A 12,932-nucleotide genomic window follows, 5' to 3' on the forward strand; every position below is an offset into this window, starting at 1 on the left:
TGGTGTGCGATGAGGCTGGAAATGGAGGCACCCACTCTCACTTGACTAAGTGCAATTTAGGCAAAGAAGGATCGGGTTGGAACTGGAGGTGTCTGTATAAACGCATGATTTCAAATATATGAGTGTATCCATTCCAGCTCTGTTCACTGAAAAGGCCTAGAAGCAAGAGCACATGAAGCCATGCTCAATAGTGTGATCCACAAGGTCCTCCAACTTTGCTCCCCATCCCGGCTGTCTTTGCCACGTTCCACTGCTATCTCGCGACAAGCCCAGTGTCCTGCCTGAGCCTTGCAGCGGGGTATGCAGCCCTCTACACCCCGTTGACGCTTTAGGGATAAGGCGGCAGCATCCACAGATCTGCTCGCAGCAACGCCCAGCGAAGCGCCGGAAACTAGAGGCAGAGGGCGTCACCCAGATGAGCTGTGACAGTGAAGGCGAAACTGGAGCTGCAGTTGAGGGCGGGGCCCCGGCACTCCGCCGTTTCTTATTGGAACTGATCGCTGTCAGTCTCGGCCTCCTCTTTCCGTGCCCACCTTTACCGCGCGTGCTGTCTGTTAAATGACGGGCGGGGCGGGGCGGGGCCGAGTAGCGACTTCCGGGAGGGGGAACAAAGTTGAACCCTAGGAGGCTCTACGTAAAGGGAGGAGGAGGAAGAGGAAAGAGCCGGGTGGCGGCTGCTGTAGGCGGCGGCTGTAGGTTGTTCGGTGGCATCGGCTATTCTTTTCCCGGCGGACGATGGATAGCCAGGGCCGGAAGGTGGTGGTGTGCGACAACGGCACCGGGGTATGATCCTCATGGGGAGGCCGCTGTGGCGACGGGTGCAGGCGGGAAGGTGCGGGGGGCGCGCGGGGTCTCCGCTCCCGGGGATGCACCCGGGGCCCTGGGGCCGTCGGAGCCAAGGCGCACCGGCAGCCCTTTCCGCCTCCGTGGGCTAGGAGAGCAAGGGCTCTGGTCTCGCCGAGCCTGCCACTCAGCCCTCCGGGACGAGGCTGCAAGCGAGGCCGGCATTGCTTGGCGATCTCTCCTGCTGCCCGACACAGACTGGTTCCTCGCTCCCGCCGCGGCAGTTCGGCTAAAGGGTCGGAGGCGTAAAAGACTGGGTTTGTGTGTTTGAGAAGGGCTTCTCTCGCCAGGGTCGCCGGTGTTTAAAAAGGGAAGACTTAGAGGCCTTCCTCTTCCTGTGTAGATACCGAACGGGAGGCAGGAAACGGGTGTAAAGAAAAAAAGGGAAGTGTTGTCAATGCAAGCTTCAGCCCTTACACAGTTTTGAGGGTTTTTTTTTTTTCTTTGAGGGAAGTGGAGGCCCAATCGGCTGTGCATAATTTACTTTTTGTTCTGCATGCCGGGGATTTGGCTCACGGGCAGCCCCGCAGGGACCAGCCTGTTCCATTGAATGGTCTTGGACTACGTGCACCCCTCAAGGGGTCCAAGTGTTAGTTTTACTGACCTCGGGGGAGGTAATCAGTTTCGCCGTCTTCCCCCTCCCCCGTTTTTCCCCCTTGGGTACAGATTACAGATAATGTTAGTCTTTAAGATTCTAGAACGCAAGTAATTGTAAAAATCCGAGTAAAACATTGATTTTTGAAAGTTATTTTTTTCAAACGCCCTCCCCCTTTAAAAAAAATGTATTTTGGATAGCCAAGTCAGCAAATTAGAAGACAGAAATGTTACTTATTTTGGATGAGTTCCATTGTGATAATTTTCTCCTACATTACAGTGATGTCTGACCACTTTGGAGTTGCATATTTTGTGACCTTTCTCCCCCTCCTTCCATAAATGTGACGGGAATTTTCAAAGATTTTACTTGAACTTCAAAACACTTTACAGACTGGATTGTTGTGGGGGGAAAAGACCTAATACTCACTGCCATAATACTTCCCTTGATGGAATGTTAGACTTTAACAAGCAGTAATTATACTAGCTTTATCTGAACTTAGCTAAAAATGAGCTTGAGTAATAAATGCTATCATATAATGGGACATCCATACAAAATGGGATACTTAGAAAAAAGAGGCAGACCAATGCTATGGAAAGATATCTAAGATTTACTGTTAAGTTAAAAAATAATCCCATTTATGTGTGTGTTCTTTATTAAAGATATTTATGTGTTCACAGACTAGTACGTATATGTGAAAGTTTTGAGGGGTACATGAAATGTTCATAGTGGATACGCGTGAACTAGAAATCGTGGAGTGATGGAGTAGATGAGGACTTCATGACTCTTCTATGTTCTTGGGGAAATGTTCTTTGTTTTTTAACAAGACATGTATTATATTATCTTTAAAATAAAGAAACTAAAAGCATTTATTACTTTTACAGTTAGTACCCAGTTAAAGGTGCTTTTTTAAAAGATTAGTCTCAAATTGACCTAATTAAATTTAAAGCTTTAAACACTGAATTTAAAACATTTTTTTTTAAAGATTTTATTCTTTTTAGAGAGAGGGAGAGAAACATCAATCAGTTGCCTTTTGCAAGCCCCCAGCCGGGGACCTGGCCCGCAACCCTGGCATGTACCCTGACTGGGAATTGAACCAGCGACCTTTTGGTTTGCAGTACTACTGAACTACACCATTCAGGGCTAAAACATTTTATTTTAATATGCTAGATACTGTTACTATGACATGTAGGAAAAATATATAATTCAAACAAAAATGTATGTATTTGGTGTTACAGTTCTAATTTTTAAATTTTATTCAGATTTTCTATAGACATGATCGACTTCAAATGAAGAAACAGTTATAATATGTAGTCAGGAATGCTGTGATATTTCTGAAAATTTAGAGGATTAGGGACCAGTTAGATGCTATATTCTGTTTCATAGTCGTCTTGATTTTATTTAGTTACCCGAAGGCATAATGATTCCTTTACAATTAAATATTAAACAAGATATTCAAATTTAATTTCTAAAAATTTGTGGAAATAGTTGTTACCCTAAAGCAACTTGCCTTTTACACATTTTAGGTTTTAAAATTTTAATTATAGGCAATTTGAGAAGTTGATATTTTTTTAAACTCCCCTGGCAGGCCCTATGTCAGATGCTGTGAGGGTAGGTTGGTTCATATGATCACAGGCCAGATGTTGGTCCTTGCTCGTCTTTCTTACTAGCCCCCAACCAGTTTCTCTCAGTAGGGCAGCCTAGAGGAGGAAACCTCATCTAATTCCAAAAATTTATTTGCTTCATTCTCATAACTGTTCAAACCTACCGCCTAAAATTGAGCCACTGAAAGTGGCCAGATAGGTGCAAATCTTGGTATCTGCTAAGGTTTAGGTGTCTTTCAAGGGTTCTTCTGCCCAGGCGTCTGGTGGTGTGTATGCTGTTACCAAACTTGGGTGTTTTCACCAACAACAGTGAAGAAAACTGCCTACTGTGTGACTGGTAGTTTTTAGGGTCTAGTGATACAAAGTAGCTTGTAATGCTAGGATAATTATTTTCAATTGTATTCACATTTGTAGTTGTGTATGGCTTGCTTTATTCGGCTTGTGCTAATTTATATGTCGAATTCAGAAATGTTTGCGATAGAAATAAATCAAAAACAAATTTGGTCTTACCCTGCAAAATGCTGTAGAATAATCAGAATAATCACTCTGCAATTAAATTAATGCAACAGTACCATCAGATACAAATACAGTAAGCCCAAGTAAAGCTTTATAAATCTGTTTGGTTTTTTTTTGAGAGAAGGAAGGTACTTTTAAAGTAAATATAGATGACTTTTTTCATTTTTGCTTGAAAGAACATTGTACTGTTAGTGTTCTTACCATTTGATGACTCAGTAGGAAGTAAGAGAGCCAGTTTAAACCACAGTGCTATGAAGAGGAAACTATATATGGTAAAAATCTATTTCTTAAACGCAGCCTTACTGCACACAACGAGAGAACTAAGTCTCCAAGTCTTAAAATGATGAGTGGGGGAAGAATTTCAAAGATTAAAATGATCCCAAATGAGTAGTTCAGAAAAGAATATTTTCTTTACATTTTATCACATAATGGTTTAGATTTAGGCTTTTAAATAACAGATTTTTTTTTTTTTGCAAGAAAGGAAATGCCAGATCGTCTTATCAGTTTATGATACTGAGAAATAGGTCATTTTAATTATACTTCTGTTATAGCTGTCAGTGCTTTAATATTTAAAATAATGTGAAATAGTGTGCTTATTCCCATTTTGACCGAATGAACATCTAATACCCTGTAGGAATGCCAGCATTAGAGTACCCTATTTTTTGGACTATAAGATACACTTTTTCCCCAGGGGTGGGGGGGGTCGTCTTATAGTCTAAAAGTAGCTTACCTGGCTCACTGGGGGGAGGGGGAGAGCGGGGTGTTTTGTTTTGTTTTGTTTTGTTTTGTTTTTTCCTCCCTATTTTCCTCCTCTAAAACCTAGGTGCATCTTATAGTCCAAAAAATACGGTACTATGGCAGCAAATGCTTCCTATAAACTACTACTTAAGCAGAATAATTTCATTAACAAGTAAGTGATATCTTTAATTTGAATTCAAGGCCAAATTTCCCTTTTTTGTAAAGCACAGGAATGGTAGGTTTTTGTTTGGGGGGGGGGGTCTCAATTTTTGTCTGCCTCAGGCACTTGGCAAATATTTTGTTCCTTAAGATGTGCTCAAACAAGAATTAAAGATGCGAACTACCTATGTGAGCAATTATAATCCGAAAACATTGAACAACGTGGTGATTTCCAGATTTGCCGTGTTGCATAATTTCTAATGTGGCTCAGAATAAGACGAGAGGCTGTCAGCCTTCCCAGCCTCCTCCCTGCACCAGGACCTGACTTGTGCCCCTTCCCAAGCTCCTCCTTCCACCTTCAACTTCTATTATGGTTCCTTTTTTAAGTCCTTTGTTTACATTTAATATACCAAAAGTGGCCTTTACAAACTTACTGATTCTTTTTTCAGTCATTCATTTTACAGTCTTCTTTAATGATATCTAGATTCATGTAGGTGGGCATTTTTAGCCTGGAATATGGACACTTTCAACCCACCCGGTGTCCATATCTGTTCATTACTTTGAGGTAAACATGTAACTTAATATCCATATAATATTTACTTTCTATATTTCGAATATATGTGTAAATTATGACTAATGCTTATATTAGGCCGGTGATCATGACAGGTTTTATGTAGAAATTTAGTGTGGCGGGATAATGAGATTCTCTACCTTCCATTTCATTTCATTGCATACCAAGTGAGCTGGATTTTGACTTAAGAACAAAAGAGAGTTTATGATTTAGAAAAGAAGAGTGTGGGAGGTTTCTTTTTCTTTTTGTTTGAATATACTAGAAAATACTAGGTATTATTCTTTTCCTCTGATAATTGTCTCTTCCACTTTTTCTGGACCACATTGATAAGTTTTTTGAGAAGACATTGTTGAAACATTGGTTAGAGCTTCTGAATTCTGTTATTTTAACACTTTGGGGGTGCTTTACTATCAACTGTTCAAATGAAGAGGTAGGTGTGAGCAAGCAGGTTCTTATTGCATGTGCCATCATATCACATTAACGTCTGCCTTGAAAGGTAGTTCAGTAAGACTTGGAGTAGAGTTTTAGAAATGGGTGGCTGTACTTGAAAAATGACCTGGCGCTGGAGGCTCAATGGTAAACTGACCGGGACTAGGTTTGGTGGATTGGAAAGAAAACGTATCTGAATAGTATGCTTTATGTAGGTTCTAGTTAATGTGAACTGAGAAGATAGGAATTCAGGTGGTATTGGGAATATGAAGTTTACTAATTTCAGACAGATTTTCTTCATAATAGTAGCTTTAAACTGCTTAAGTCATGACTATATATTTTAAAGGCCCTGTTTATTAAAAACTCGCAATTTACTCGACGTTCTGGATAGCAGAATGTTCTAGGTTATTTATAATTAACTGTGGTTCACAAACAAAATAAGAATTTTGTATTTTAGAGGGTTAGTCAAGGTCCCTGAGTGATATTGTTGCTGAGTTTTAACACCCTCAAACAAGGCAGTTCCTCGTACAGAGGCGGTTTCGGTCAAAGGGTAGGTGATAGTCTCTGCCCGCCTTTGTGTTCCTACTATCCTGGGCCACGTTCAGACACTGTTTTTCTCAGCTCTTGAGAGAGAGTATGGTGCCTGGTGCTGTGGAACTAGTCTTTTTCGGTATTAAGCATATTCTCTATATTAAAATAGTCATGGTATCGTACCCTGAAATCAGTTTTTAATATTTATGGATTAATTTATTTAATATGCATTTACTATGTACCAGACACTGTTCTAGTCACTTGGGATTCATCAGCAAAACAAAACAAAACAAAACAAAAAAAAACCTTGCACAATAGCTTACATTGAATAAAGACTTATTAAGGGGAGGGTATAGACTCTGATTACTTGCCTTATATGGCTTTTTCCTCCCGACCCAAAGGATTTTTTTTCCTATGTACAAACTTTATTTCTATTACAAGGATATTAGTAATTATAATCATAATAAAATAAAATTAAAAGGAGATGGGGCCTCTGGTACTTGGTTTTCAGAGCAGGTCATGGAGCTTAGGAGCCAGTCCCAGTCAGGCAGAGCCCAGCATGGCCCTCGCAGGGACATGGAGTCCTTCACCTTCTCCGTCAGGAGGCAGGGAAGACAGAGGGGCCGTGCTCCCCACCAGAAACAGAAGGCAGCAATGCCGAGTGCCACAGATGCAGACCTCTCGCTCTCCTCATCTCCAAAAGCCTGCTCCCAACCTGTACCGCAGCTGGCCTGAGCGCTGTCGCAGAGCTCCTCCACACACACCGGAGGCCTACATTCAGGAGTGGGGAGGGGCGGTACACAGGAGAGGTAAACCAAAAGCTCCAAAATTTAGGCCCCTGCAGGGAAGAGAACCACTTCACTGGTGGGTACCAGGTTTCCAGGACCCTCTCTTGCCACCAGGACTGCATAGCACCGAAAAGCAATGGTGACCGTGGGTCAAAAGATGGAGCCCTGGTGGCTGAGAGGCCATAACTAGCATTTCTGTGCTGCCAAAAGCAGCAGCTGAAGCTGGAACATTTCTCAGCAGCCTCCCTGCCAACCCTTCCTCCCACCCTTAAGTTTTTAATTGCACTTTTCTTGCATTGTCTGCTCATAAAAATAAGACTAAATAGACCATATTATTGGTATAAGAATTTTAAAACCCTTGCTTCTATTTTCAGTTTTACTAGTTGTTCAATCTCCTAGTATTTATATCAGTTTTTTATGCATAAAATGGAAGTATCATTGGAATCACTGATATGCCCTCGTTGGAGAAGTACACTGTCTGAACATAAATTATGCTACGTGGTATTACTGAATAACACTTATCTAAATATAAAACTGCAAATAGCTCAAAATAACTAATAAATGTTAACAAGATGTTAGTCCAGATGCCATTGGATTTCTCCCGTTTTGGAAAGTGAGGTTGCTTAAGTGAATTACCAGAGATGAATGAACGTGTGCTTTAGAATGAAAACTTTAACATTTCTCTCTTAAAAATCCTTAGCATTTGTTGAGTGAATTTGTCCACTCCCCAGATACTTCTTGTGTGACCACTGTGTGCCAGGACCTCTCTGAAGCATCGGGTGCCAGCATGAACTGCTCTGCTGAGCCCCTGCTTTCATGAGGCTTTCTCTGTGGTGGGGGCACTCAGGCACCAAATGCGCAGCCCACGGGTAAATAAACATGAGCCCTGGTAGCAGTCAGTGCTTGAAGGGCGTAAAATGAGATGTGGTAGATTGGAGGACTAGTTTGGGTGATTTGAAACCACCCAAAGTTTAAAATACTGTATAAATGCAAAGTGGTGTTTTTCAGACAGCGTTTTTCGATGGATATAGTAAATGCTTTGACTAATTCACTCTTACTCTTCTCTTCCAGTTTGTGAAGTGTGGATATGCAGGCTCTAACTTCCCAGAACACATCTTCCCAGCTTTGGTTGGAAGACCTATTATCAGATCAACCACCAAAGTGGGAAACATTGAAATCAAGGTAAATTTTATTTACTGATAAATTAGGATCAAAACCTATGAGATGTTCTTGAATTAAGTAGTTTAAAAATGTGATGCCATGAAAAGCAAAGGTGGAGGGGGGCAGAATTTCTTAACTTTTTAATTAACACTTGAAAAAAAAGGCACAAAAACTGAAGTTAATTTCATCTGATTTTAAGTGTGGCTTGATGCCATTACTCTCTGAATGGAGTAAAATACTTAAGATTTTTATATGAATGTGAATTATAATATAATTTTTAAAAGAAACCAGCCTGGCATTTTTATGTTTTTCAATTCCATATATTTATCATTATATATGTTAATGTTCCTTTGGGACCTTAGACTTTTCCTTTCCATGTTCTCATGGCCTGATTCCCGTACTTTTAAATGTAGCTAGTTGGGAAAACACAGGACATAAATCTTACTGTTTCCTCTTTTCACTAATGTAATAACTGATTTCCATAATGTGCAGGAAGAAGCTGCGCAAGTCTTTATTTGGCCTTGCATTATTTGCCTTAACCAGAAAGAGAGGAAGGAAGGTTATCATTGCCCACTTCCTGTACTTGACACAGGATGCTCAACATTAAGGATGAGGGATTTTTCTTCCATATTAAAAGGATTGGAAATCAAGTGGGAGTTATACTGTAGAAGAAAAAAGAAACAGATCAATCAAAAGGACTGTGGTGACCAATTGATTTAAATTCTTTAGATGGCCTAGGGGTCAGGTTTTACAAAATGCAGTCGAATTTTGGGGCAGGCTGCTGAAGTATTTGTAAGCAAGCTAGCACTGTCGGTCCTCTCTGGACAGTCTTGCCATGGCAAGACTTCGGTGAACTGTTAGATTGAGTCATTTGAAATAGGAGTTAAGGTGAGCCTCTTTGGGACATTGTTTGAACTCTCTAAGAAGGTGGTAATAGATGGTAGAGATTTGCTACTTGATTAGCTCTCTGCTCTTGGGATTAGAGAGTTAAATTACACAATGAATACAAATACAAATTGAAACTTAGGTTCTGTGTTAATTTTTTAAAGACTTAAAATAGTGAATCATTCTGGACTCTTTGTTATGTTACCGGTAATCAAATGGGATACTCGATATGAGTGTTTTTATTTTAGAGTCTGTTTTTGGAGGTGGTGGAATTTATGGGATTCCTTATTCTGTTGTTGTGAACTCCTCTCATTCTGATTGAATTCAGTCTTGAAAGAACTTTGACTTAAAATTTAGTTAATTATAGTGATATGGATTAACTTTTTAAATGGAGTTGAAAGTTTTTTAGTTCAGAATCATACTTTTAAAGAACTGTTTTTGTAAGGTACTTTATTGATAACATTTTTGAGATATTAAGATATATCACATATAGCTATTTTTATTCTTCAACATAGGCATGAATAATTACATATCTTTTAATTCCCACTCTCTTACTTTTCAAGGTCAAGTGATAGAAATGAAGTAGTCAATATACTAAGGAGACATTTTCCACTAAGGAATTCCCGATAGCATTCCTTGAATGGTTTGTCATTCTGTGTTCTGTTGGCCCGGTTCTGTTCAGTCTGCTTAGTCTTTTACCTCTTTCAAGTTACATTGTTCTTCCAATAGAAAACACAGAGACCCGTGTCAAATTTAACGTGATTGCTAGAGCTTAGAAAGACAACCCTAAACTTACCCTCTGCTTACTCAGCTAGATCTTTCCTGTTATCATTTATTTTCCTTAATTAAGGTTCTTAAATTCAGTAATGAATTTAAAGGCACTTTTTGGAATTTCTCTGTCTACTGGATTGACTTACACATTTTGTATCTTTTTAGCTAAAATGTGGTGGTAAACTTAAAAAAAAATGGAAATTTAAATTGTTTAATAAGTTAATTGTTTTCATTCAGGAGTAATAACTGTCCATGTTAATATGGCCCTAATTATTACCTCCGTAAAATAGAGTGGTACTGCATCTGACCTCGACCTAATTTTTCTCTGTTGCTTGTATGTTTAAAAATTTCAGTGAGGATTTTATTTAGGCCTTTTCTGACTCTTACTTCTACCTTCTCTCTCTTCACCTTTCTTGACCTGTTGAAGTAGAATAACAAAAAGATGGTAAGTGAGGTCACACACGTGCTCTGTTTGTTTTCCACTTTTGCTTGGTGGGACAGTAGTTGTTCTGTGTCCCTTAGTATTGGGGAGGGGGGCGTTTCCATATTTTAATTTGAATCATCCTATACTTTCCTGATTGCTGCAGTGGACCAAACCAGAACTGATTACTAACATAGTTTTGAACTGTTTTCCTTGTGTTTCTTATAGATAAATGTTATAATTGAAACGGAATGGGGTGTGTGCATAACATTAGAAACCAAGTGACTTTGTATAGGATATGTCTGATCCAGAAAATTGGGTGATGTTACATTTGGATAAATTCATTGTGTTTACTAATGTTAAATTGAACATTGAATATATTTTAGTACAGTATCATGTATTTTTAATAAATTGAGTAAAATTTTAATATGCAAACGAACTATAGATAGTAAAATGAGGGGTGGGGGTTTCCTATACTGTCCATTTTGATGAGCAGATTTTACAATATCTGAGGATAAATAAGAAAAATGAAAGTTTTATAAGGCTTTATCATAAACAACAGCTTTCCCCCCTAAATAAATGTCGTGCTGTTTTCTTTTGAACTAGAAGCTTACTGGGTATATCCCAGCCAGTTTACTCTTTCATTATATTTTTCTGTGTTAGTCTAAGTGCTATATTTGTAAGCAGCTTTGAAAAAGATGAATATCAGGCATTTCTAGTGATATATATTTTAACTAGTAACTAACTTTGAGGAGTTTTCTTTCGAATAAGCAAAAACATTTAAAAGTGGAAATTCCTATATTTATCCTAAATAAAACATCATGCCTTTCTCTTAAAATCCTAAGGAGATTTAAGAGTCTGCCTGTAGAGAACAGTATAGATTTAATTGCACAAATGTTTTTTAAGGAATTTCTTCTAGGAATTTAATTGTGGTTTTAAAGTGTGTTTGCTCAATTTTTTAACTTGAAGTGATATTGTTCAAATGATTCTTGGCAAATATAATCTATATTGCTTGCTTTTTGTAATATAAGTGATTTTGAAACAGCATCTCAGAACAGTTACTGTAATTTTTCATTCTTTCAGGTAATAGGTGATGGTTTAGGCTTGAGGTCCGTTGATGAGGTGGGTGGTAAAAATCTAAGGCCTGATCTGATCGCTTATGACTTGGTTCTGAGGTATGAGGGCAGGCTTCATAAAGCTCTTGAAATGTTCTAAGGAAGGTTATATGTTTTAGAGGTTTTTTAATTATAATTTTTAGATACAGATAAATTTAGGTAGCTTGCGCTAGTCAAATTTTGCACTAACCTAGTAAGTTAAAAATTGTTTTCTTCTATTTTAAATGTCATGTTCAGAGGGACGATAAAATACTCAATGCCAGACATTCCTTTCAGCCAGGCCTTTAGAGCAGCGGTCCCCAACCTTTTGGTGCCACGGACCGCATTTGTGAAAGACAGTTTTTACCAGTCCGTGGCCCAGGGACTGGGGACCTCTGCTTTAGAGTATGTACATCCCAGGAGTAGATACATTAAGCTTTTGGTTTTAGTTGTCATTGGGCCAGACATATGTAAGCCCCTATTCTTGCATGGATTAAAAGTAAATATTCTGATGAAACCTGTTGAAATGTAGTTGCGAATGTATATTGATTTATGTAAACCATCTAATTATCTAGTGTGTTACTTTGTTTATCACAAAGATATAGTCTAAAGGAAAGTAACAAAATTTTGTATTAAATTATATTTGTTAATGGACAAAAGTAATACACTGTATTTTGCTGTGTATAATGTGTACCCGTGTTTTTAACCCAAACTTTCAGGGAAAAAAACCTATCGTTTTTATTTTTTCATTCATTCATTCATTCATTTATATTTAGATACTTGTTTTTTGTATTATAAAGGAATTTTAGCATGTATTTTTTAACATACGATGGTACAAGAGATTTTATGTAACAATAATTACAAAACACAACTACAGATACAAGGTATTTCATGTACTACCCATGCGTAATGCATACCTTTATTTTTCCCTCAAAAATTGGGGGGGGCGGAGTATGCATTATACATGACAAAATAGAGTATATACTTGCAGGTTTAGATATCTCCCTTAACATTTTTTTAAGAAGTGTTTAGAATATAGAGCAAGGTTGAAAGAATACAACCCTATATTCATCACTTAGATTCTGATATTAATATTTGCTATACTGATATATCACATATTTATCCATCTTTCTACCCATCAGTCTGTCATGTTTTTTGATGTATTTCAAAGTATCAGTATTACTTCTCCCTAAGTAATTCAATATACACGTCATTAAGTAAAGTTCACAACTGTAGATTTTTAGTTTTGCATTTTCTATGAGATAATTCCAAATAGTTAATATTTAAGAAATTTGAGCAGCCCTTGCTGGTGTGGCTCCGTGATTGAACCCCAGCCAAGAAACTGAAAGGTTGCTGGTTTGACACCCCATCAGGACGCACGCCTGGGTTGCGGACCAGGTCCCTGGTCGGGGGTGTACAAGTGGCAGCCAATTGATAACTCCCGCGTATTGATGTTTCTCTCTCTCACTTTCTCCCTTTCTTCCCTTCTCTCTAAAGATAAATAAATAAAAATTTTTAAAAAAAATTTAAAGAAAAAATTTCAGTATTAAGTTGTGGTAAATTAACTTTAAAAAAACTAGTTGCAGCACAGAAGCTTTAGAGAACATCTCTAACATGTTTTAACTTTGTTTCCCCTTTTTGTTGTTGCTTCAGTGGGCGTCGCAGAACTCTGTTTTAAAAAATAGAGTTCACTGCGGTTTTACCTCTGATCTTTAAAGAAATGGTTACTTTTAAAAGTTTTAAACTCATATATATTTAAACCTCAGTTTTAACGCATTAATTTTGCTCTTGTCATTTCCCCATGTTTTAAATTTTAAGTATTATAGCAA

At 38.4% G+C, this 12,932-nt stretch overlaps 1 protein-coding gene across 1 annotated transcript in view; it reads left to right on the forward strand.

Annotated features, from left to right (window-relative positions):
• Positions 1 to 588: 588 nt before the first annotated feature.
• ACTR2 (actin related protein 2) overlaps positions 589 to 12,932 on the forward strand; it is a 32,472-nt gene continuing 20,128 nt past the window's right edge. Inside the window, exons 1-2 of the mRNA XM_024552711.3 lie at positions 589 to 783; positions 7,843 to 7,953. Of these exons, the coding sequence (XP_024408479.1) occupies positions 736 to 783; positions 7,843 to 7,953 (159 nt within the window). The 5' untranslated portion in view covers positions 589 to 735. The remainder of the gene's footprint in view (positions 784 to 7,842; positions 7,954 to 12,932) is intronic.

The sequence above is a fragment of the Desmodus rotundus genome, chromosome 5 (genome assembly GCF_022682495.2).
Source record: "Desmodus rotundus isolate HL8 chromosome 5, HLdesRot8A.1, whole genome shotgun sequence".
NCBI classification, from domain to species: domain Eukaryota; kingdom Metazoa; phylum Chordata; class Mammalia; order Chiroptera; family Phyllostomidae; genus Desmodus; species Desmodus rotundus.